Genomic DNA, 24,743 nt, shown 5'->3' on the forward strand with positions numbered 1-24,743 from the left:
ATGGTCTGCCATGACTGTGTCTAGAAATGGCCGGGCACAGGGCCCAGGATGGGAGCACTGGGACAGAGCCCTAAGAGATCAGACCCTCGGAGTCCTGGGACCATGTCATCCCCACCTGAGTCCTGAGACACCTGTCCTAGCAGCCCAAGATGAAATATAGATGGGCATTTCACTGGATGTGGCTCAAGCTGGGGGTGAAGGGAGAGCTTGTCGGAACTGCCTAGGGAAGCAAAGGATGAAGGCTTGGTCAGATTTTCTTGTGGTCAGATGTTGTGTCAGTTAGGGAATAGACTCAGCTGTGTAACAAAAAGACTCCAAAATATAGTGCATCAAGGAAGAGAGAAGTTTACCTCTGTCATCCAAAAGCCTAGAAGTGAGCATCTGGGCTGGAGGATAGCTCTGGACTTACCAAATGCTAATTTAGGGACCAAGATCCTTCCATCCTATTAATCTCCCATTCCCCGGGGGTTGTCCCTGTCTGCATTGCATCTTTGGGCTTTCTCAGGTGGCACTAGGGGTAAAGAAACTGCCTGCCAATGCAGGAGACAGAAGAGACTCAGGTTCGATCCCTGAGTCAGAAAGATCCCCTGGAGGAGATGGCAATCCACTCCAGTATTCTTACTTGGAGAATCCCATGGACAGAGGAATCTGGCGGGTTACAGTCCATGGGCTCTCAGAGTCAGACATGACTGAAGTGATTCAGCATACACATGTTGCATTGTACCCCAGCCCATGAAGCAGAAATGAGTAGACATAGAGAACTTGAGCAGCTGGCCACAGTGGGCTGCAAAGAAGACTGGGAAATGTAGTTTCTACCCGACTGACCCTGTGTGAGATGGGAAGGACAGGTAGGGAGACACCAGCTATCTGCTGCAGATGCCAAAGCCTGCAGCTTCCCCAGCACTGGGACAGTGGATGGATCCAACCCTGACCATACTAAATACCGGTGTTGAAAATTATTGATACCAGATCTGCTGCTCTAAGCTCATAGCTCCTTCACCCGATGGCCACCTTGATGAACAGGGGGAGGGTGGAATTCCGGTCCTTGAGAGAGCTGTTTCATCCTAAGCACAGCCATCTGTGTTCCACTGGCAGTGGCTGCCTGTGGTGCATAACTTCATGCTGGCTGAGCAGGAGAGAGTGTTGGGATCAGTTAGTGATGTCTGCCCTGGCATAGGTTAACACCTGCTGGTGCAATAGTCACGTATTTACCATCCTTCGGCTAAGTGGTCCCCTCTGGGCTCTGCTTTGTAAATGTTTTGAAATAGCCAGCTGCTGATCGTATTTATGTTTGTGGATAAAACAACTCATATCCGCATCAATGGCAAAACATAAAATGTCAGCTCCTAACCACAGGGAAGTGCTTCTCAGGCATCCCTGATCGGCCTGAGAGGAAGGAAGTAGGGGGCAGAGTCATAGGATTCTGGGAATCTGGCTTCTCTCCTGCAGTGCCCCCAACGTTTGAGAACCCAGAGACGGAGACTGTGAGCCAGGTGGCCGGGAGCACCCTGGTCCTGAGCTGTGATGTGACCGGGGTCCCTGCACCTACTGTTACTTGGCTGAAGGACAGGATGCCTGTCGGTGAGTCCCTCAGTCCTTATCATTTTGCTGCCAAGTATTTCTTCATTTGGGACTCTCCTGGTACCTCAGCGGTAAAGAAACTGCCTGCCAATGCAGGAGACACAGGTTAGATCCTTGGGTCAGGAAGATCCCCTGGAGAAGGAAATGGCAACCCACTCCAGTATTCTTGCCTGGGAAATCCCATGGACAGAGGAGCCTGGCGGGCTACAGTCCATGGGGTCACAAAAGAGTCAGGCATAGCTTAGCGACTAAAACAACAACAACTTTCTTTCTTTAATGAAATGGCAATGAAAGCAGAAGGGGATAGTTGGGTTTGTAACAACTTGCTTGCCGAAATCAAAAGCTGGCATTGATTTTGGCAATCAAGAGCTTGTTGATCCATTCCCCTATTTGTCTCTCAACCCTGTTGGCCTTGAAATCCCAACATTGAGGACCATTCACATGGGGGCTTGGCAGCTCCTGTGTTTGTGTCCACAGGACAGAGACACAGAGTGGGTGCTGAGGGTACAGCTGGCCTGACCCTGGGCTCCACGTTGGCCCCCAAAGCAGCTCCTCCTCCAGCACCTCAGCTCTGTCCAGCCCTGCCGTTGGTCACCCCCATCCAGGCCTCCATCCTTAAGCCCAACTCTTACTCTCCCCCAACCCGCCCGCCCATCAGCCAGTAGGTGCCTCGTCTTGTCTCTGTAAACACGTCTGAGGTCAGCCCTGCTCTCCACCCACAGCCTTTCCCATCTCAGCCCCCACGGTCCACACCCCTGGATGAGGGCACAGCCCCTACACTCGTCTCCTGGGCCCCGTCCAAGCCTCAGTGCAGATTCCCCTGGGGCAGAAGGGATGGCAAAGGGCAGGTCTGGGCGCATCAGTTATCTGTTGAAAATCCTTCCGTGGCTGGAGTCCTCAGGACCACAGCCCAGGAGGCCCTTCGGGGCCAGGGCCCAATGGCCGGGGCCAGCCCCCCTCCATCCTGCTCTGTACTCCAGACAGACCCAGCTGCTCTCAGCTCCTTGCATACGCCTGTGTCGGTCTGTCTCTCTCCATAACAGCTTTACTGAGATACAGTTCACATACTGTACAGTTTGCCCAATTAAAATGTATAATTCAATTGTTTTTTGTGCATTCACAGAGCATACACACAATCAATTTTGAAACATCTTTTTACTGTGTATTTTATTTTTCCTAGTTTATTGTAGTAGAGTTGTATAGTTAATTTACAGTGTTGCATTAATTTCTGCTGTATGGCAAAGTGATTCAGTTATACACATATATATATATATATATATATACACACGCACACACACACATATGCGTGTGTGTGTGTGTGTGTACATATATATAGGCTTCCCAGGTGGCTCAGTGGTAAAGAACCTTAAAGAATCTGCCTGTCATTGCAGGAGATGTGAGTTTGATCCCTAGGTGGGGAAGATCCCCTGGAGAAGGAAATGGCAGCCCCCTCCAGTATTCTCACCTGGAGAATCCCATGGACAGAGGAGCCTGGCCGGCTACTGTCCATGGGGTGCAGAGTTGGACACAACTGAACATGCATGCATACCTATATATATATATACATATATATATATATATTCTTTTTTATATTCTTTTCCACTGTGGTTTATCACAGGATATTGAACAATTCCCTGTGCCATACAGTAGGACCTTGTTGTTTATAATTTTAGAATAAGTTTATCACCCAAAGGAAATCCCTTACCCATTACCTTCACTCGTAGCCACTCTAGCCTTAGGCAGCCCCTAACCTACTTTGTCTTTATAAACTTGCCTGTTCTGGACACTTCATGTAACATGTGGAATCACACAACACGTGGCCTCTTGTTCCATTTAGCACCATGTTTTCAAGGTTCATCCATGTTGCAGCATGTGTCAGTTCTTCATTAAGTTTATTTTTTCATTCATTTTTGTGGTTGAACGTTCCACTGTGTGGCTCTATCATGTTCTGTTTATCCATCTGCCAGTCGATGGACATTTGTGTTGTTTCCACCTTTGGCTGTGAGAGATAACATGCGTGAGTGTTCTTGTACAAGTGCGCGGCATGCGCTTTCCTTCCTCTGATACATGCCTGGTAGTGGAGTTGCTCTGGGCTCTCTTCTCTCTGGCCTTCAGCTCCTGGCATGTGCTGTTTCCCTCCTGAAACACCCACCCTGGGCTCCCTGAACCACCTCCACTTTCACCTGGCTGATTCAGACCCGCTTTCAAGTCTCAGCTGAGGCTCACCTCCTCCAGAGGCCTGGCCTTGTCTCCCCAGGCTCCATCAGGGCCCCATCGGGCCGGGCACACGGGCCTGTGCCTGTGTCACTGTCTCTGATGCATTTTGAACTCTTTGAGGACGAGGACCACATTTCACGCGTCTTCGATTCCTGAGCTCGCTGTTGGATTTGTAGTGGTTGCTCAATACATTTTGTGTTGAAGGGCTGGCTGGACAGATGAGGATCTGAGGGTAGGGCAGACCAGCCTGGACTGGTGCAGTTAGAGAAGGCTTTGGGGCAGAGGTGCCGCTGGAGAGCACGATGGAGGTGGGGGGGGAGCATTCCAGGTGGGGGTGGGCGTGCAGCCTGAGCAGAGCCTCAGAGGAGCCCCTCACTTGACTCACATCAAAGGTCAGTGAGTTCTGGTTTGCTGTGATCCAGGAGGCCGGAGGGAAAGATCGGAAGGGAGGTGGGAGATGAGCTGGGCCTGAAAGTCAACAGGAAGAGGAGCAAGTCGTAGACAATAAAAGGAGTGGGATCCCTTGGGGAGAAATGTCCCCAGTGGAAGGGTGTATGGAGGGGCTGGTTTTACGGACTGAAGCAATCAAAGGTGCCCAGGCTGGGGAAGGCTGTGATGTGTCTGGGCCTCAGTTTCCCTATGAGTGCAAGAAAGGGGTGGGTAATTCAAGGGTTCCCGGGGTCTTTCCAGCCTTGTGAGTGGGGATTAACCACCCTCCCGGGGAGTCACGTGATTTTTGTGCCTGGGCCCAATAGTGGCACCGGGGGTGATGGGTCCGAGCAGATGACACCCAGGCCTGCCCCTCCTTCCAGCAGAGAGCAGCGTGGCACATGGTGTGGTCTCCCGGGGGGGCCGCCTCCAGCTGAGTCACCTGCAGCTGGACCAGGCTGGTACCTACACGTGTGTGGCCGAGAACGCCCAGGCTGAGGCCCGCAAGGACTTCGTGGTGGCCGTGCTGGGTACGTCCGCACCCTGAGCCCCTCCCGTGTCCCACTCCCCACACACCAGCCCCAGCCTCTGCCCCAGGGCCTCACCTCAGCCCCTACCGCAGTGGCCCCCCGGATCTGGAGCTCAGGCACCACTCAGGTGCACAGCGTCCTGGAGGGGCAGGATGTGTGGCTGGACTGCGAGGCCTATGGGCAGCCCCCGCCGGACGTGGTCTGGCTGAAGGACGGCCGCCCGCTGGACCTCAGCCTGGACCCCCACCCCTGGTAAGGCCCGGCCGGCACCCTCCCCGTCCCAGGCGGCGGGCCTGCGTGTCCTCACACGCCTGCCTCCCGACTCTCTCTCCCCTTGACAGGTTCTACCTGGACGACAGCTCCCTGGTGCTAAAGGGCCTGAGGGCCTCGGACTCGGGTGCCTACACCTGCGTGGCCCACAACGCGGCCGGCGAGGACGCCAGGCTCCACACCGTCAACGTGCTGGGTGAGCAGCCGAGGGCGAGGAGAGGCAGGCGGTCCGGCCGTCCCAGGATGGCAGCGGCCAGGCCAACACGGGGCCTCCACTGGGTTATCTGGAGGGTGCAGACAGGGCCCTGATGGGGGGACCTGTGAGCCCCCATCCATGCCCCCTCTGTGAGCCAGGCCCGTCTGGCCTCTCTGGCCCTCTGCCTCATCCTCAGGCCGGGGCACAACTGCTCCAGGGGTACAGCGAGCAAGTCGGGGGATAAAGGAGAGACCCACAGGGCGAGGCCACACCCCCGCGCCACGGTCATCATCCTCACCGGGGGTGGATGTGGATCTGAGAACCACATGGCGATTGCCACTTGATGATTGCTAGATATCAGTGCCATCTCCTGGGGCTTCCCTGGGGGGAGCCCACCCCCCCTCCCCTGACCCCCTCGCTCTTGTTCAGTCGCTCATTCATGTCTGACTCTTTGCGACCCCGTGGACTGCAGCACGCCAGGCTTCCCTGTCCTTCACCATCTCCCAGAGTTTGGGCAAACTCGTTGTCCATTGAGTCTGTGATGCCATCCAACCATCTCATCCTCTGTCATCCCCTTCTCCTCTTGTCTAATAATTCCCAGCCTCAGGGTCTTTCCCAGTGAGTCAGCTCTTTGAATCAGGTGGCCAAAGCATTGGTGCTTCGGCATCAGTCCTTCCAATGAATATTCAGGACTGATTTCCTTTAGGATGGACTGGTTTGATCTCCTTGCAGTCCAAGGGACTCTCAGGAGTCTCCTTTAGCACCACAGTTTGAAAGTCTCTGGCACTCAGACTTCTTTATGGTCCAGCTCTCTGACCCCATCACTGCTCCTTCTCTCCTCTCTGCCTGCCCACCAGTGCCTCCCACCATAGAGCAGGGGCCAGAGGGTGCAGGGACTCTGGTGCACAGGCTTGGTGATCTGGTGAGCATGGCGTGCCCTGTCCGGGGCTCCCCGCCTATCCACGTGAGCTGGCTCAAGGACGGCCTGCCCCTTCCACTCTCCCACCGCACCTACCTCCACAGCTCCGGCCGCACCCTCCGGTAAGGTGGTGGTTCCCCAACCCCCCAACCAGGACCCCAGAAATCCTCCTCAAGCAGCTTGCTTAAAAACACAACTGAATGGCTTTTAAACTGAAAATAATATAAACATATAGAAGTTTTTGACGAGGGGAACGAGAGGACCCAAATGGAACTCCAGAAATGAAAGTGGCCTCTGCCCTCAGGTTTTCATAGCCCAATAGGGGAGGCACAGATCCGGGTGGTGACATCCGGTTGCACCTAAGTCAGCCTAGCCCTGGTGGGAGAAATTAGGGAAGGCTTCCTGGAAGAAGGTGCCTGAGCAAAGTCTTCACACATTCAGCAGCACTTCGGAGTGCTTGTTCCAGGTGCAGTTCTAGGCATTGGGGTGGAGCAGTGATCAAGACCAAGTCTCTGCTCCGGCAGTTGTGGGGATGGAAAATAGACAAGTATAAAAGTGACATGTCGCAAGAGATGTGTGCTCGGGTGAAGGGATAGGAAGTGGCCATGGAGGGCACAATTTTAGGGTGGCCGGCGGCAGGCACTCAGAGGAGATGATACTTGAGCAGATGTGGAGCGAGATAAGAAGGGGAGGTGAGTGGATTCCATGGGAAAGAGCTCCCAGGCAGGAAGAACAGGTGCAAAGGCCCTGAGGCGGGCATGTGGCTGTGCGTTCTAGGAACAGAACTGGAGGGTTAATGAAGGGGAGGTCAGCCAGGCAACACAGGGCTTTGTAGGTGCTTCAAAAGACTTGGGTTTTCCTAAGGAGAGCAGGGGAGTCCTGAGAGACTTTTCAGCAGAGAAGCCTCATGATGTGGCTCGACTTTTGTGTCTGTAATAGTAGAATATACATAATAGAAAATCTACCATTTTTAGGTACACTGTTCAGTGGCATTAAGGACAGTCACACTGGTGGGCAGCCATCACCATCCTCCTTCTCCAGACCTTTGCATCTTCCCAAACTGCAGCTCTGACCCATTAAACACCAATTCCCCGACCCCTCCCCTTCTCCTGGCACCCAGCATCGTACTTTCTGTCTGTATGAATTTGCCTTATTCCAAGTCCCTCACGTAAGTGGCATCATGCAGTAGTTGTCCTCTGTGACAGGCTTATTTCACTTAGCATCATGTTTTCAAGATTTGCGCATGTTGCTGTTTAGTCGCTAAGTCATATCCTACTCTTTTTGCGACCCTGTGGAGCCTGCCAGGCTCCTCTGTCCATGGGGATTTCCCAGGCAAGGATACTGGAGTGGGTTGCCATTTCCTCCTCCAGGGGATCTTCACGACCCAGGGATCATCCATGCTGTAGCTTGTGTCAAACTTTCCACCCTAATATTTAAGGCCAAATAATATCACGTGGTGTGTGTAAAACACATTTCCTTTATCCATCCACTCACTCGTCAGTGGACACTTGGATTGCATCCACGTTTCAGCAGCTGTGTGAATAATGCTGAAAAATGTGAATAGTGCTGAAAAATGTGAATATGCTGCTGTGGACATCCTAGTGCACGTATCCACTTGAGCCTCTACTTTCACTTCTTTGGGTTGTGACTTAGGCTGCAGTGTGGACAGCAGACTGTACTGTAGGCAGACTGTAGGGCTGAGGGCTCAGTAGGAGGGTGTTCTGGGGCTTCGGTCATAATCCAGGTGAAACACGGTGGGGGAGCCTGGGTCAGAGCCACGTGACGGGGGTGATGGCGGTGGTCCAGCTGGTGGCGGCATCGTGGAGAGAGGAGAGATGGTGGGAGGAGCTGAGCAGGGCTCTGGGGTCTTTATCCGGGAACTTGGAAGGCTGAGTTCCCATTTTCTGAGACGGGTCCACAGTGCGAGGAGCAGTTTGAGGGTTGAGACCTGGGCTGTCTTCCCTCATGTTGGTTGGAGAGGTTCTTGGACATAAGGAAAGATGGAAATCAGGCAGTGGATGCTCAGTCGGGAGTTAGGAGGTGGGTGATTGGAGATGGTCCCCAAAGAACTGGTGTTGGAAGCTGGGACGGGCTGCAGTCCCCAGGGAGCGAGTGTGGGCTGTGCCCAGGGTGCCAGCGTTAGGGCGGGTATAACAGACATTGCAGGGTCACTGCGGGTGTTGACAGAGGCAACTCGGGAGGAGTGGTCAGGGTGAAAGGGCATTCAACAGACAGGGGTTCAGGCAGTGGAGGCAGTGAGAAGAGATGTTTGATGAGTCCTGAGAGCTAAGCGGGATTGTCTAGAAGAAAGGGGTGGGAATAGCAGGCCGCCCTGGGGAGGGATGGTGGAGCTTCAGAATCTGGGAAGCAGAAAGTCTGGGTGCAGAGTGAGGTGGGCAGGGAAGGCAGCAGGGGTGGAGGTGGGGAGTCCGGGCTTCATTCTGGGGCTTTGAGCAGAGGCAGGACGCGGTCAGGTGTATGTTTCAGAGCCCCGCCCTCTGGCCGGTGAGATGTTGGGGACGAGATGGAAAAGAAAGGGGTCTAAGTCCCTCTCTCTCTTTCTCCCCCTCTCACGCTCATCCCTCCCTTTGCTCGAGGGCGTCAGGATTTCCCAGGTGCAACCGGCAGATTCAGGCACCTTCACCTGTGTGGCCTCGAGCCCAGCAGGTGTGGCCAACAGACACTTCGTCTTGCAGGTGCACGGTACGGAGCAGGGGGTGGGTTATCAGGTCCTTTGGCCTTGGGGGTGAGAATCAAGGCCCTGTCCCCTCCCCTCTGCCCCTCTGTGTAGAACCAAGGGTTGGCCCTCAGGGATGTCAAGGCAGGACACACACTCAGCCCCTGGTTCATTCAGTCACTCTTTCATTGATCTCACAAGTAGTTCTTGAACACTAGCATGCCAGGGCCTCACCAGGATACGGCAGTGAGCAGAGGTGGCTGCGGACCCTAGGAGGTCGGTGAGGAAAACAGCTCTGTAGAAAGACAATTAAAATTCCAGGTGACTGGTGATGCCAGGGGAAGGCAGGATACGGCAGTGAGCAGAGGTAGCTGCTGACCCTAGGAGGTCAGCAGGAAATTAAAATTAAAATTCCAGGCAACTGGTGATGCCAGGGGAAGGAGAGGATGCCAGGGGAGCACCGAGGGGGCACCTTACCTGGCCTTGGGTGTTCAGAGAAAGCTTCCTGGAGGAGGTGAGGTCTAAGTTATGGACTGGAGATAAGAAGGAATAGACCGGGAGAAGGGCACTCTGGCCAAGAGTTACAGCCTGTGCAAAGGTCCAGGGGCCACCTGGCATCAGATAAATTGCCTCATGCTCACTCTTTGGCTCTGCACAGTGCCCCCTGTCCTGGTGCCGACTGAGTTCCAGAATGACGTGGCAGTGGTCCGTGGCTCCCTGGTGTTCCTCCCCTGTGAAGCCCGGGGAAGCCCCCTGCCCTTCGTGTCATGGATGAAGGATGGGGAACCACTTTTGCCCCAGAGCGTGGAGCATGGGCCTGGCCTGCTGCTGGAGTCAGCGGAAGCGGGGGACGCAGGGACCTACTCCTGCATGGCCATGAGTGAGGCAGGGGAAGCCAGGAGGCACTTCCAGCTGACGGTGATGGGTGAGTCACCTGCCCCTAGTGCCAGCTTTTCTGGGCTGGGGTGGCAGGGGGTCCTCGGAGTGGGGAGGCAATGGAGAAGGTGGTGAGGGAGGTGAGCGCCCCAGAGGCTTGGGGCTTGGGGAACAGGCCTTGCTGACCTGGCTGTAGTGTCTGGGGGCCCAGATTCTTCATTCCCCTGGGGCTGTGCCCCCCAGTCTCATCACCCAAATCTTGTAAAGCAGGTAAAAAGCCACTGAGGTCTTGGGGGTTCTGGGTCTCAAGTACAAGATTTTGCAAGAGCTGTGCCACATTGAAAAGATGCATCTCCCTTCATCCTGTTTTCTGGTTGGTTTTAAAACACAGATAATTGCCCCAGGCAGATGAGCCCATGGTCTGATGCTTTTAGGACCCTCCAACACCATCACCAGGTCTTCCCTGGTGGTTCAGTGGTAAAGAATCTGCCTGCGATGCAGGAGACGTGGGTTTGATCCCTGGGTTGAGAAGATACCCTGGAGAAGGAAATGGCAACCCACTCCAGTATTCTGGCCTGGGAAATCCCAAGGTTAAAGGAGCCATGTGGGCTACAGTCCATGGGGCCGCAAAGAGCTGGACACGAGTGAAGAAGTATGCTGCAGCAGCAGTAACATGATCACCACCGCCTGTTTGCGGCCCGTCTGCTGTCAGCATCTGGGTGGTGGGGGAGGCAGGGAGCCCCAGCTCCCAGTGCTCCCGGCATGGCCTCCAAGGCTGACCCAGGGCGGGGTGTCTTGCAGATCCCCCCTACATCGAGGACTCAGGCGAGCCCGAAGAGCTGTTGCTGACCCCTGGCACCCCCTTGGAGCTCCTGTGTGATGCCCGGGGCACCCCCACACCCAACATCACCTGGCACAAGGATGGGCAGGCCCTGAGCAGTCCAGAGGATGGCAAAGGGGCCAGGCGGGTGCTGCAGGTGGAGGGTGTGCAGGTGCGGCTGCCCCAGCTGCCACGGGACGAGGCTGTGGAGGTGCGGGGAGGGGCCCAGCAGCACTCAGCAAGGTTCGGCCAAGCTCCCCTTTTGTTTGGGGTGTGAGGATGTGAAGATGAGCCCCTTGGCCCGGGGCCATGCCCTTGGGAACCCCCAGTCAGGTCTGACTCAAGGCTGATGCAGAAACCAGGTAAATCCCTAGCCCAACCAGAAAAGAACTGGTACAGTCAAGGGGGACTTCCTGGAGGAGACAAGCTCTGCCCTAGCCCTGAAACAAGGGCGAGGCAGTAATAGGGAAGAAAAGTCCCAGAGAGGAGAATAGGTTTGTGGCAAAGGCGGGGTGGCAGACAACAGACCTAAGTCTGAGTCCTGGGCCCTTAGCTGTGTAAGTGGGAAGCCAGGTCAGGAGGTGGGCAAGCTGGGGTCAGAGGCAGCTGCTCACCCTGCTCCATCCCCAGGTGGGCGATGCTGGGCTGTACACTTGCCTGGCCCACAGCCCTGCCGGTGAAGCTGAGAAGAGCTTCCGGGTCAGAGTTCAAGGTATGGGGTGCCGGAGTGGGGGCAGGAGAGGAAGGCAGAATGGGACAGGCCAAGGCGAGTCCATCTCTCATGCCCTCTCTGCCTGCCCCACCAGCCCCCCCAAATGTCATTGGGTCCCATGGCCCCCGCTTTGTGGTTGGCCTGGCCCCGGGACAGCTGGTTCTAGAGTGCTCGGTGGAAGCAGACCCAGCACCGGAGATCGAGTGGCACCGAGAAGGCATCCTACTGCAGGTGGGTGCCAGGCTGGGCACCTGGGGCCCTGCCTTCTGTCCCTCTCGGGCCCCAGGCCCTGAGCAGACTGGCTCCCAGGTGCCAGGAGCCTGCTCTCCTGACTGTTAAATCATATCTCCGCCCTGTTAAATTGTTATATAATTATTACCTCATATTGGTGACGGGGCTACTGAGATGAGGCTAAGGTTTGCACCAGGACTTTTGACGCCTGTCTGTACTGTACCTTTGAGCCAGGCCTCGTGACTGTGTGGCCTGGGGCCCGTTCCTGAGGTTCTCTGTGCTCACCCCTGAGATGAGGCCCATTTGAGGCTGTGGATTCAAGGATTGTAGATCTGAGCGAGGCTCCAGCTCCTGCTCTGAGCATGAGCCCCCTGCAACAGGCCTGAAGGCGGAGCTCCAGGGAGGACACCCTTCCCTCCCAAAGGAGCCTGTTTCCCCAGAGAGCCCTCAGTTGGGCACCGGTGCAGGGGCTGTGGGCCAGTCCCACTGGTTCCATGACCCTGCCGCCTGGGGTCTGGCCAGGCCTAGCCCCGCACTGATGAGGGGCTGCCACCCGGTGGGGGCTCTCTCCAGGCAGATGCCCACACCCAGTTCCCCGAGGAGGGCAGATTCCTCCAGCTGCAGGCCCTGAGCACAGCCGACAGCGGCGACTACAGCTGCACTGCCCGCAACGCAGCGGGCAGCACCAGCCTGGCCTTCCATGTGGAGGTCCACAGTGAGTGCTCCTAGCCCACCCGCCCTGCCCACCCTCCGGAGAGCAACAGACTCCCAGCACCCGCTCTCTCTGTGCCCCTCCTCCAGCGGTGCCCACCATCCAGCCAGGACCACCTATAGTGAACGCCTCTGTGAACCAGACGACCCTGCTGCCCTGCCAGGCAGATGGTACCCCCCGGCCCCTCGTGAACTGGCTGAAGGACGGGGTCCCCCTGGATCCCGAGAGCCCCAGGTGGGTGCTGGCAAGGGGGGTCCTTAGGAAGGGGCTCAGGTACCTCTCTGCAGGTTGTAAGTGGAAGCCCACGTGGGAAGTTGGAGCAGAAAGGAGATGGGTCTTCTCAGAACCCAAGGGCAGACATGCCCGTTGGTTAAAGGCCTGAGAACCCTGGTCTGTCTGTCTGTCTGTCTGTCTGTGTCTGGTTTTGACTCTCGCTTGCTAACCTCTGTTTCCGTGTGTGGGTTTTAGGCCTGTCTGTCCCTCAGATCACTTTTCTATACCTTCTTTCTCTGTGAACAGGTTAGGGATGCTCCCCCACCAGCCTCCCACGCCGCCCAAGTTTTAACAAGCTGCAGAGCCGGGAGAGCTGTCTGTGAATCCCAGTCCCAAGTTCCCAGGGCAGAGAATTCCATTGGCCCGGCCTGCGGGGTGTGTTCGTCCCCAGTCCAATTGGCTGCGGCTAAGGGTGGGATCACAGGGTACAGACCGGCCCCTGGGAAAGGGCAGTTGCCAGACCTGATCTAGGGGCTGTTCTCAGAAGGAGTGGGGGTACCACTGCCTGCAGGCTCTTGGGGAGAGCCTGGGTCAAGGTGAGAGCGTGGAAGGCCGGAAGCAGCCCCCCTCACCCTTTCTGGTTCTAGGTCGCCATGTGGGTTGCTGCCCATGGCCGTGACCCCCACCCCACCCAGACCTTGGCCTCAAACCTGAAGGACTGCTGAGTTAGCGCCCTCTTGCTGGAAAAGTGAGGGACCGAGGGGAGGGTCTTGCTGGAGACACCACCAGGCGTCCCCTCCCTGTGTTCCAGGTTTCAAGTTCTGCCTGAGGGTTCCCTGAGGATCCAGCCAGTCCTCGCCCAGGACGCCGGCCACTATCTCTGCCTGGCATCCAACCCTGCAGGTTCTGATCGGCAGGGTCTTGACCTCCGGGTCTTCGGTAGGTAGACGAGTAAAGAAAGTGTGTTTTTTGGCCTTCAGCACCCACCCCCTGTCTGGGCTGGGTCCTGCTTAGCTTCTGGGTCATCCTAGCTGTCAGGAGCCAAGAGCAATGGTCTCCAAATGTTTTTTGACTATGAAGCCCATTGGTTAAAAGTTTTGAGTGTGTATACTCAAAGATGCACGTTTGTTTTTATGCAAACACATACACTTACTGCTATACTGTTATATTGAGAGAGAAACTATGTACCAGCTGTATGACACTCAGAATCACTGAGCCAGAGGCTCTAATCTGCTCTTCAGTCCAATCGATGACCTTGGTGGAGGAGCTGAGCGCTGGCTCAGGCAGGCTGCTGGGGGATTTTGCCCTGGAGCCCCATTCAAGGAGAGGTAGTTAGGGAGATGCCAACCTCGGGCGAGCAAAGGTCCCATCACCCCAGCTTTGGGAGCCCATTGGAAGACCCACTCTGGGAGTTTCTCCTGCCTCCCAGTACCTGCTTCCTTGGGAGTGGGTTGAAGGGGATAAGAGTAAACCCTGATCCTTGACTTCCTCTCTGGGCACAGCCCCACCAGACCCCCTCCCGCTGCCCACGTTCCGCACCCTGTCTCCTGATCACTGCTTTCTCCCCAGAGCCTCCAACCATCGCCCCCGGCCCCTCCAACCTGACCCTGACTGCTCTCACCCCAGTCTCACTGCCCTGTGAGGCCAGTGGCTCCCCCAAGCCCCTCGTGGCCTGGTGGAAGGACGGACAGAAGTTGGACTTCCGCCTGCATCAGGGCACCTACAGGTACTGAGCTGGTACTTCCGGGGACATCAGGAGATCCTCAGGGTGGAGGAGGGATTGCCCATCTCATGGACGGGGAGCTGGGTCACAACCGAGGTAGGGATGTGCTTGGGTCTCACTCACCAAAGCCAGCACCAGAACTTTTGTGTCCGGACCTCAGGGGGCAAGGAGATCTTTACAGGAGATGCTCGGTAGGAGGTGGGGGCATTGGTGACATACAGCCAACTGGAGAATATATGGCCTTTGAAACCACTTCAGTCACTATTTAAAAACCCACCTAGATATGGAATTTAGAAAGATGGTAATGATAACCCTATATGCAAAACAGAAAAAGAGACACAGATGTATAGAACAGACTTTTGGACTCTGTGGGAGAAGGCGAGGGTGGGATGTTTCAAGAAAACAGCATCGAAACATTATCTAGGGTGAAACAGATCACCAGCCCAGGTTGGGTGCATGAGACAAGTGCTCGGACCTGGTGCACTGGGAAGACCCAGAGGGATCGGGTGGAGAGGGAGGTGGGGGGGGGATCGGGATGGGGAATACATGTAAATCCATGGCTGATTCATGTCAATGTATGACAAAAACCACTACAATATTATAAAGTAATTAGCCTCCAACTAATAAAAATAAATGGAAAAAATAAATAAATAAAAACCCACCTAGAAGCTTAAGTTCATGCTGGCTAAGACTGAACCCATAGCGCCTGCAGCAGCCTTGGTCTCCCTGTTTCTCAAATCTGATCCTGAACTGATCCCTGCGAGGATTAAGGGAGCTGGTGCAGCAATGAATTCACCAGGTATTTGTTGTGTTAGGTGCCGGGTCATCGTGGAGCTTTGTGACGAAACAGGTGCTCAGTGAACACAAGCAATTCTAATCAGGGCTTTGGATGTGGTTGCTACTGCAGAAGTTATCCTAGGTGCTGACTGTAGAAAACTTTCTAGGATTATGGAGAAACCCAGGCACAGACATTAAAACCGCCCACAAACTCAACAGCTTGACCTTAGGAGGTGGAAAATTCTAGGAGAAACTTTTCGAGTCAGCCCTGGGGACCAGATACGGGAAGGGAAAACAGTCAGGAGACACATGCCCTGCCTCCAACTTCCCCGGCCAGGGAAGTCATGGCTGGCTGGTTTCAGGTCAGCCAAGCCAGTCACTTAGCAGATGACTGTCTGTCTCTCCGTCCAGACTCCTGCCCTCCAGCGCCTTGCTCCTTGAAGCCCCCAGCCCCCAGGACTCGGCCCAGTTTGAGTGTGTGGTGAGCAATGAAGTGGGTGAGGCCCGCAAGCTCTACTGGGTGACGGTTCATGGTGAGTTCAGGGGCAGGGCTGATGGTTTACGGGAAGTTCACGGTCAGGGGTGAAGGTTGAGGACAGTGCCTCCCTCTCCTGGGCGCTCTCTCCGCCTGCAAGGACCTGAGGGTTCCCCCGAGTCTTTCTTTTATTCCTGAATCACCTCCTCCAGGAAGCCCTCTCTGATCCTGCCCTCCCACACTGACATAACCCGACTCCAGCACAGCCTGTGGGAGCTTGTAGGAGAGGCTTCTCCCTAAATCCAAAATATCCTGAACCCAAATCTGACCTTGTCATCACCCCAGATTAAAGTCCCTCCCATCATGGCTGCCCACTGCCCCCAGGATAGAAAGCTCAGTGTCACCTGGGCTCACAAGGTCAGTCCTGCCAACCCCCAGGTTCAGCTCAGCTTTTTGTTCCTTACCTCGGGGACTTTGCACATGCTATTCCCTCTGCAGTAAACACTCTTCCCTTCACCCAGGCAACACCTGCTCTTCCTTCAGATCTCAGGTTAAATGCCATGTCCCCCGAGGGCCTTCTCTGGCCTCCCCAGCTCTGTGCTCCCACCAAGCGCCCTTGTCTTGTGAAACGCTCCCTGAGATACCTGGCTAGTATTTCTAGAAAGCAGTTCATAACTATCCCCAGGGCCCAGCAGAACAGCTGAGTGAACGAATGTGACTGCCTCTCTGCTGTGCCTCGCTCCCTGGCCCCCATCACTGACGTCCCCGTGTCTTTGTCTGTCCTCCTCATCCGCTTGGCCCCGTGGCTCTGTGTTCCCCAGGGGACCTCAAGCCCTGACTTGTGTTTCAGTGGCTCCCACCATTGCCGACGACCAGACAGACTTCACGGTGACCGTGACGGCGCCCGTGGTCCTCACATGCCACAGCACGGGCATGCCGGCCCCGGTCGTGTCCTGGAGCAAGGCAGGCACCCGGCTGGGGGTGCGAGGGAACGGCTACCGTGTGTTACCTTCAGGTGAGGAAGGGTGAGCCGCGTGGACCTCTGCGGAGGGGACACGGAGGGACACTGGGCAGAGGCCGTGGAAGCAGCCCACGGGGGCCTGGTGGTTGAGCAAGATGGAAAGTGCTGGCCCGACTCTGCCATTCCCTCCCTGTGTGACCTGGGAGAGCCCCCTGACCCTCTCTGGGTCTCCCCATCCAATCACTGGAGTGTTGATATTTATCAGTTGGTCCCTGATGCTAGCTGGTAAATCGGTGCTGCTTACTGACAAAATGAGAAAGATAAGAGTTACGTGAGAGTTTACATAAAGCTGGTTTTGGCTCATTAGAATTGTCCTTTATTCTGAAATAGTGCTTTTCTTAATAATTTGGGGTTGAAAGTTTTTATGAAATTAAGGTGATAGTAGATGTGATGTGACTTAAGTAGTAGTAGGTGTGACTTAAGTGTCTTTGCTTGTCAAAATAAAAAGTTGGCAGCTTTACGGGGATTCTCCAGATTAAATGTATTTGTATTGGTTAGGGAAATCCTAAAGTGTGTGAGCCATTGGCCAGATCTGTAGTTGTCCAACTCTTTCAACGCAGTAGAACCCTTCCTTCTGACAAGTGGCTATGAGGAAGCCGAACACGTGAGAGAAGCTAGGTTCTGGTTCCGTTTGGGGCTGGGGTGGGTGCTGCAGAGTGGTCCAGAGCCAGGCGGGTCTCGGCTTCCCTTGCCCACTCAGGAGGCCCTCAGCGGTCTACAGGGAATGATTTAGAAACCACCTTACCTGACTGTTAAGGTGCAGCTTACAGTCTGGGAAGGTTGAAATGGTGTTCACTGAGCAGCCAAGACGGAGGCAGAGAGGGCCAAGGGAGGACAGAGGAGGTGGTAACCTAGGAGGGCTTCCTGGAGGAGGCAAATTTTGAGCAGTGCACAACAAGGACAGCAGAGTGAAGGCCTGTGGAACCTTGCTAAGGTGGAGGTGGGCCAGGGATTCCAGGTGGGGCAGTGGCAGATTCAGGCACATCACAGCCGGAAAGGTCTAAAGACCATCCTGTGTGATTCCACATTGTACACCTGGCCCAGAGGCTGGAAGGTGCAGAGAGCGGAAGGGACTTGCCCATGGTTATGCTCTGGGCAGGGAGAGAGGCAGGCCCAGGTTCCCCCATGCTCCTCACAGATGGGCAGGGAGGCAGGTTGCATGGTCTGCAACAGAGACACCAGGGTGGGATGTGTAAGAGCCCAGCCGGCTTCTTCCCTGGGATGTCCGTTCCGGGTCCCCTCATCCCTCTCTCTGCCCCATTCCCACCCACAGGGGCCCTGGAGATTGGGCAGGCCCTCCCCATCCACACCGGCCGCTACACCTGCACGGCCCGCAACACTGCAGGCATCGCCCACAAGCACGTGGTCCTCACTGTGCGAGGTAAGCGTCCCGGGGCCAGACAGCTGTGGCCCTGGAGGCAGGGGAGCAGGTGGAGGGCTAGGGGATTCTCTGGGAGAAAACACTCAGCCTGCCTATGTCCTCCGTTCCGAGGTTTCCGGAAGCCCTTGTTCCCTTTAGAAGCCTCTGTCTCTGGTGCTCAGACACCCCCCGGTTGGAGGTGCCCCCAGGGACCTCTGCCACCCTGTTCCTTTGCAGCCTCCCCCGTGGTGAAGCCACTGCCCAGTGTGGTCTGGGCAGTGGCCGAGGAGGAGGTGCTGCTGCCCTGCGAGGCCTCGGGCCTCCCCCGACCGAGCATCACCTGGCAGAAGGAGGGGCTCAGCGTGCCTGCAGGTGAGTCCCCTCTTGGGGTCCTCCTTCCTGTCCTGGGGCCGCCCACTCCTGCGGGGAGGTCTGGAAAGCCCACGCCCTGCCCAGGGGCATGGCACCCACCTCCTGCCCACCTGTCTTCCCTCACCAGCCCAGAGCTCTTCATTCTGCCTGAGTGCTTGGTGTCTGGGTTGGGGGACTGAGGAGGGGGATAGCCCAGAAGGGCTCTGGGTCCAGCTTCCAGGCTCACTCTGTCCCCCGGTCAGCCTGTGACCACAGCAAGTCACTTGCCTTGTCAGACCAAACTGCCCAAGCAGCCTTCCAGCCCTCCTTGGGGGTCCTGCTGCCCCAGCCACCGGCTCCCATCCTCCCCACCAAATCCAGGGGCTGGTACCCAGGTCCTACCCAGTGGACAGCTGCGGATTATCCACGTCAGCCCAGAGGATGCTGGGAACTATTTCTGCCTCGCCCAGAACAGCGCAGGCAGTGCCGTGGGGAAGACTCGGCTGGTGGTGCAAGGTGGGCCCAGGGAGGGGGACCAAAGTGGACCCCAGTGAGCTAGGGGCTTTGAGACTCCTGAGAGCCCCTTCGGTCTCTGCCTGGCTCTGGTCCCAGGGGGGGGCATGTCCCTGCATCCACGCCTATTCCAGCATGGCTGGTGGTTCTAGAAGGAATTCAAGGAACACAGCTCCCATTTTTGCACCCAAGGTCTGGCTTCAGACAGTAACTCCGGTCCTCTCTGCTTCCTCTGGCTTCTCGTCGGAAACGAATCTGGTTGTTCTTCATTCACATTGGCTTTGCAGTAGCAACAGCCATTTCTGTCGTGTTAGCCCCTGTGTGCGCATGTGTGTGAATGGGGGTCACTATGTCACAGCTTCACCAAACTCGAGAAAATCCCCAGGTTGTGCAGACCACGGGCAATGGCTTATGACCAGGGGACAGTGAGGGGTCCAGCAGGTGAAGTGGAAGAAGGGGCTGAGGGTGTGCCAAGTGCCAAGGGCACTGGGACAGGGGTAAGCCACCCCAGGCCAGTCCCAGTCCCCGAGCAGACTCCCTCTCCCCCCACAGTCCCGCCTGCGATCAAGACTGGCCTCCCCGACCTGTCCATCACTGAGGGCGCCCACGCCCTCTTGCCCTGCACCGCCAGCGGCAGCCCCAAGCCTAACATCACTTGGGAAAAGGATGGCCAGCCTGTGTCCGGAGCCGAGGGGAAGTTCACCATCCAGCCTTCTGGGGAGCTGTTGGTGAAAAACTCGGAGGTGAGGGCCTGGCCCCCGGGAGCAGAGGGAGATGATAGTGACAGCGGAAGCAGCAGATACCTGCTGAGCACCTGTGTCATGGTCTGTGCTGAACTGCGCCACTTCTTAATCCTCGAACCTGGGGAAGTAGGTATTATCACCCCTGCTGCAGACGAGGAAGTGCTTCCCTGGTGGCTCAGTGGTAAAGAATCTGCCTGCCAGTGCGGGAGACCCAAGTTCAGTCCCTGGGTGGGGAAGATCCCCTGGAGAAGGAAATGGCAACCCACTCCAGTGTTCTTGCCTGGGAAATCCCATGGACAGAGGAGCCTGGTGGGCTACAGTCCACAGGGTCTCAGAGTCAGACACGACTTAGTGACTAAACAGCAACAGATGAGGAAACTAAGGTTCAGAGTGTACCCAGGTGTTCAAGACATGCCGTTTCCAAGAGGCAGAATGGAGATTTGGATCAGGACCTCTGTGGCTAGTTCCTGGGGAGGGAAGGAGAGGGGTGCATGGCAGTGACTTTATGTCCCCAAACTGCCCCTACTCTTCTCAACCTGAGTCACGGGCGTGGATGGGACCCGGGCCCCCTTCCCCCATCAGCATGCATCATGTTCTATAATGACAAAAAGTCGCTCTCCAGTTAGATGGGCAGCTGGCTGCTGGGCGGGCACACCAGAGGGGGTCTCGGGGGCAGGGATCCTGCCACACAGGGAGCCAGATGTGCAGTGGAGAGCCCTGTTGAGATGCCGGTCAGGATGTCTCCTCTCAGAGAAGGACTGGCCTCAGGATGATGGATGAGGTGAGCTCAGGTCCCATCCTGAGCATGTAGTAGGTGGTCAGCAAATGGTGACTATTATGAGCGTGTGGTCAGGCCTAGATGATAAAGGCTGAAAATTCAATAAACAATCAAATGAAGATTTTTTTTTTAAAGGAAATTTAATTTGAGCCCAACCGAGGATTATAACCCAGGGGACCTGTTAGACATCAAGGACACAGTCACATATATTTTTAAGACAAAGAATCGTACATCAAAATGAGACATTGGTATTTTAGATAAAGTTCACCAAAGACACATACTCCAGGTAAGCACGTACAAAGTGAGCAGCAACTCACCATGACCCGCTTAGAGAGCTGGGAAAGAATGCTCTTCTTTTAAGAAGTCAGAGCAAAGAAAAAAGATTGGTCTTTACGGCCAAGCAGGCACATCCGTCTTTGAGGAGGTCTGGTTAATGGGTAGTGCAGTTTAGTGAGGGGAAGGGGAGGCCCAAAAAGACTTGGAGAGAGAATCTGATGTTTCATTTTTCTTGTCCTGCCTTAAAATATAACTTTTATTTCATCAAAACGCATAGCCAGGACTTCCCTGGCGGCCCAGTGGTTAAGACCCTATGCTCCCAATGCCGGAGGCACGGGTTCCATCCCTGGGTGGGGAACTAAGATCCTGCGAACCGCACACGGCACAGTCCAAAGAAAACCAGTGCCTGGCCATATGGAGGTGTCAGGGAGGCACAATGGTGAAGCCAAGCCGTTCGCCAGCTGTGTGACTGGGGCAAGTCACTTTGCCTGTCTGGGCAGCATGGTCCACGGGAACCTTCCCGGGAGCAGGTCCCCAGGGAATATTCTGGCTGGAGCAGGAGCAGTTCTCAGGCCGACCCCTCCCTTTGCCCACAGAGCCAGGACGCTGGCACTTACACCTGTACCGCTGAGAACGCTGTGGGCCGTGCGCGCCGCAGAGTGCATCTCACCATCCTGGCCCTGCCTGTCTTCACCACCCTGCCTGGGGACCGCAGCCTGCGCCTCGGGGACAGGCTGTGGCTTCACTGTGCGGCCCGAGGCAGCCCTACACCCCGAATAGGCTGGACTGTCAACAACCGGCTGGTCACAGGTCTCGGCCTGCTGGGGGCGGGCGGAACAGGGACCTGGGACCCTGGGAGGTTGAAGAGGATGGGGAAGAGGGTGCCAGTCAGCCTGTGGGTTCTGGGTCTCCAGACTTGGCCCTGCGTTATGGGGACAGGGAAAACACACGTGGCCCTGCGTGACCAGTCACAGATCAGACCCGACAAGAAGCTACCTGCACAAAAGGCTCTGGAGACCTCTGGGCCGGGAATAGGGACCAAGCTCCAGCCCAGCCCCTCAGCAAACTCCTTTCCCGGGGGGCTCTTTCCTCCCACCTGTACCCCAGGCACTATTTCGGGAGGCCCAAGGGTTGGATAGCATCACCGACTCTATGGACACGAACCTGGCAAACTTCAGGAGATAGTGAGCGACAGGGAGGCCTGGCGTGCTTCAGTCCATGGGATTGCAGAGTCGGACACAATTTAGCGACTGGGCAACAACAAGGTCTATCCAGACCCTGTGGTATATAGAGTATGTGCTCAGTAAGTGTCTGCTGAATGGATAAATTGCTAAGCCCCCTCCACTGCAAATGATATTTTCGGACCCCCCTAGCCCAGGTGCTGGGGAACATGTGTGGCTCCCGTTTGCACGCCTACAGAAAGCTTTGCTTCAACCCCATGGCTTCCTGGGCAGCGAGCTTGGGAAAGAGATTCAGCCTTTGTGAACCCTGCTCTTCGTCTTAAAACGGAGAAAGCTGTGTGGTCCTGAGGGCAGCATGATTTAACGCAGAAGGCACGCCCGGCAGGGCCCCGCCCAGAGTGAATGGCCCATCAGGGTAGCACTTGGCCTTGTGCCCGATGTAGGGACCGTGTCCAATGATGACAGGGAATCAAAGGCTGGCCACAGCACCTATCTGTATGTAGATCATGGCATCATCTCTACAAGTGTCACATGTTAATAGGTCTCCAAACACCTACCCTGGGCCACTCATCAAACTCAGTGTGAACAGGAAGATGAGAAAGACAGGTCCTCAACTGCGTCCTCTAACATGGCCTGTGCCTGCCATGATCGGGCCTGACGTGCTCAGGCTTCCAGTCCAAGGACACTTCGTGCCTTTATGAAGCACCTGCCGGATACCCAGGCCCGAGTTAAGTGTTCCGGGCAGGAGGTCCCGGCACCCTGAGCCCAGAGCTCCACAGGGCGTCTTTCTCTGCCACAGAAGGGGTGTCCGAGCAGGACGGGGGCAGCACGCTGCAGCGGGTGGCAGTCACCAGAGAGGACAGCGGGACCTACACCTGCTGGGCGGAGAACAGAGTGGGCCGCGTGCAGGCGGTCAGCTTCGTCCACGTGAAGGGTAGGCAACGACCCCGTGGTCTTCCTCCAGGCTTCTGCCAACTCAGTCTAGTGGTTTTTCTAAGAAACTGGCCTCCTGATCTCTGAACCAATGCCTCTCCATCCTGGTTGGCCTTTGGAATCTCCTGGGGGGCTTCATAAAACCCCAAGGCCCAGATTTCACCTGACCAGTAAAGATGAGGCCCCGACATCAGTACTTTTTACCCTCCTCAGATGTCTTGGGCCTTCCCAGGTGGCGCTAATGGTAAAGAACCTGCCTGCCAATGCAGGTAGACCTAGGAGATGAGGGTTCAATTCCTGGGTCAGGAAGATCCCCTGGAGGAGGCCATGGCTACCTACTCCAGTATTCTTGCCTGGAGAAGCCCTTGGACAGAGGAGCCTGACAGGCTACAGTCCATAGGGTTGTACAGAGTCAGACACGACTAAAGTGACTTAGCATGCATAGATGCCCCGGCTGCAGGTAGAATGAGATCTGACCCATTGACCTTCAGCACTACCCTTAGCTGGACAGGGTAAGTGTGGGAGGGGGCTGGGGGCCTGGCCAACAATGTGAGAATCTCACCAGTTTTCCAGTTGCCCCCCACAACCCTCCTCCCCCAGGAGCAGCCCAGTAACCCTCACGGCACCATAACCTGTAGACTCAGCTTTAGGATGGAAGGGTGGGGCCCAATGGACAGAATGAGCTGCCCCTGGCAACAGGACTCTACTGCTGGTAGATTCAACCTCAGGAAAGCAGCAAGGGTGAAAACCGGCACAGGGCAGCTAAGAGTGGTTTAAGCATCGCATGGAATGAGAATCAGAGACGTCTCAGTGTTGTTGTGTCCAACAGAGGTATCCTAATGACCCTGTCATCCTTGTTTTCCAAAGTACTCTATGAGTATATGACATTCATGCCATTTCTCCATGCCTGTGCCTGTCTCAGGCATCACTAATCAATCATAGCACTATTTCCACTCGGTTTCAAATCCTCAGCACGGTGTTCCTGGCAGCCACTGCCAAGCTAGTGCACTTGACCCATGACACGGAAGTTGTTTGCTATCCCTAATGCATTGACTACACAGCCATGCCGAACCAGCAGGAGCCTCTGTGGGTCATTGGGGTCTGGCACGCAGGCCTTTGGGGATGGATTCGTGGGAGGCTTAACCTAAAGGGGACCTCCTTTCTGACCCCGCTGTCTGATGTCACCTGACGCAGAGGCCCCTGTCCTACAAGGGGAGTCATTTTCCTACCTGGTGGAACCCGTTGGGGGTAGCATCCGGCTGGACTGTGCAGTCCATGGAGACCCGGCGCCTGACATCTACTGGATCAAAGATGGCCTTCCGCTGCGGGGCAGCCGGCTCCGGCACCGGCTGCAGAATGGCTCACTGATCATCCGCAGGACGGAGGCAAGGCGGGGCCCGGGACTGGGCTGGGGCCACCAGGACAACCTCCGCTCTGTCTGATGGCCCAAGATACTTGTTTAGTAGGTTGGCACCACCTGATACAGTCTTCAAAGCGCTTTCCTGCCCATACCCTGAGATTCTCCCCCGACTAACTAGGGCGACCTCCAGCCAATGGCTTCACTTCTCTGCACCTCAATTACCTTATCCATTCAGTGGGGCTAATAATCATCCCACCTCATAGATGTGCAGTGAGAAATCAGTGAGATGATCCACACCAGGTATCTGAGAGTGACTGGCCTCTCTGTAATGCTAATGTATATAATCAATAACCACCCCATGGAGCAGAGTAAGCAGATAAGAATGCACTATTTTACAGATGAAGACACTGTGGGTCAGAGAGGCCCCCAGTCAGTAAGCACCTGAGTCAAGACCCCACCCCAGGTATCCTGATTCCTACTCCACGCTGTTTCCAAAGCCTTGAGCTCAGAGGCAGTCTCTGCTTGCTCACCTTTGCTTCTGTGTCCCAAGTCCCAGTGGTTGCACAGAAACCCACAGTTAGGGGCTGTCATGGACTGGCTTTAGAGGTCCTTAATCTCACCCATTTGGGAGCCTGTCTCAGACCAGTATCAAGGCAGCTACGGCAGCAGCAACAGGGCTTCCGTGACCTGCATATTTACAGTGTGGGGCCAGGCACTGTGCCTCGAACTTAGTGAGCATGAGCTCATCTGATGCTTACAACAATCCTATCATCCCCATTTCAGAGATGGGGAAACTGAGTCTCCAGAGACACAGTCATGCACTAGTAATGGGTTCAATATGGTAAGCAGGGGACCCAGAGCTGGTCTCA

The 24,743-nt window shown here is 55.7% G+C and overlaps 1 protein-coding gene across 1 annotated transcript in view; it reads left to right on the top strand.

Moving 5' to 3' along the window:
* The window catches only part of HMCN2 (hemicentin 2), a 175,131-nt gene that overhangs the window by 131,274 nt on the left and 19,114 nt on the right, over positions 1 to 24,743 (top strand). Inside the window, exons 62-84 of the mRNA XM_070454654.1 lie at positions 1,450 to 1,581; positions 4,614 to 4,757; positions 4,850 to 5,009; positions 5,099 to 5,223; positions 6,081 to 6,264; positions 8,748 to 8,845; positions 9,478 to 9,744; positions 10,497 to 10,687; positions 11,146 to 11,227; positions 11,322 to 11,458; positions 12,032 to 12,173; positions 12,260 to 12,404; positions 13,195 to 13,322; positions 13,953 to 14,109; positions 15,295 to 15,416; positions 16,209 to 16,373; positions 17,653 to 17,760; positions 17,977 to 18,111; positions 18,472 to 18,606; positions 19,156 to 19,346; positions 20,997 to 21,210; positions 22,381 to 22,515; positions 23,709 to 23,899. Coding sequence (XP_070310755.1) covers positions 1,450 to 1,581; positions 4,614 to 4,757; positions 4,850 to 5,009; positions 5,099 to 5,223; positions 6,081 to 6,264; positions 8,748 to 8,845; positions 9,478 to 9,744; positions 10,497 to 10,687; positions 11,146 to 11,227; positions 11,322 to 11,458; positions 12,032 to 12,173; positions 12,260 to 12,404; positions 13,195 to 13,322; positions 13,953 to 14,109; positions 15,295 to 15,416; positions 16,209 to 16,373; positions 17,653 to 17,760; positions 17,977 to 18,111; positions 18,472 to 18,606; positions 19,156 to 19,346; positions 20,997 to 21,210; positions 22,381 to 22,515; positions 23,709 to 23,899 — 3,488 coding nt within the window. The remainder of the gene's footprint in view (positions 1 to 1,449; positions 1,582 to 4,613; positions 4,758 to 4,849; positions 5,010 to 5,098; positions 5,224 to 6,080; positions 6,265 to 8,747; positions 8,846 to 9,477; positions 9,745 to 10,496; positions 10,688 to 11,145; positions 11,228 to 11,321; positions 11,459 to 12,031; positions 12,174 to 12,259; positions 12,405 to 13,194; positions 13,323 to 13,952; positions 14,110 to 15,294; positions 15,417 to 16,208; positions 16,374 to 17,652; positions 17,761 to 17,976; positions 18,112 to 18,471; positions 18,607 to 19,155; positions 19,347 to 20,996; positions 21,211 to 22,380; positions 22,516 to 23,708; positions 23,900 to 24,743) is intronic.

Source organism: Odocoileus virginianus, chromosome 2 (assembly GCF_023699985.2).
Source record: "Odocoileus virginianus isolate 20LAN1187 ecotype Illinois chromosome 2, Ovbor_1.2, whole genome shotgun sequence".
In the NCBI taxonomy this organism is placed as follows: Eukaryota; Metazoa; Chordata; class Mammalia; order Artiodactyla; family Cervidae; genus Odocoileus; species Odocoileus virginianus.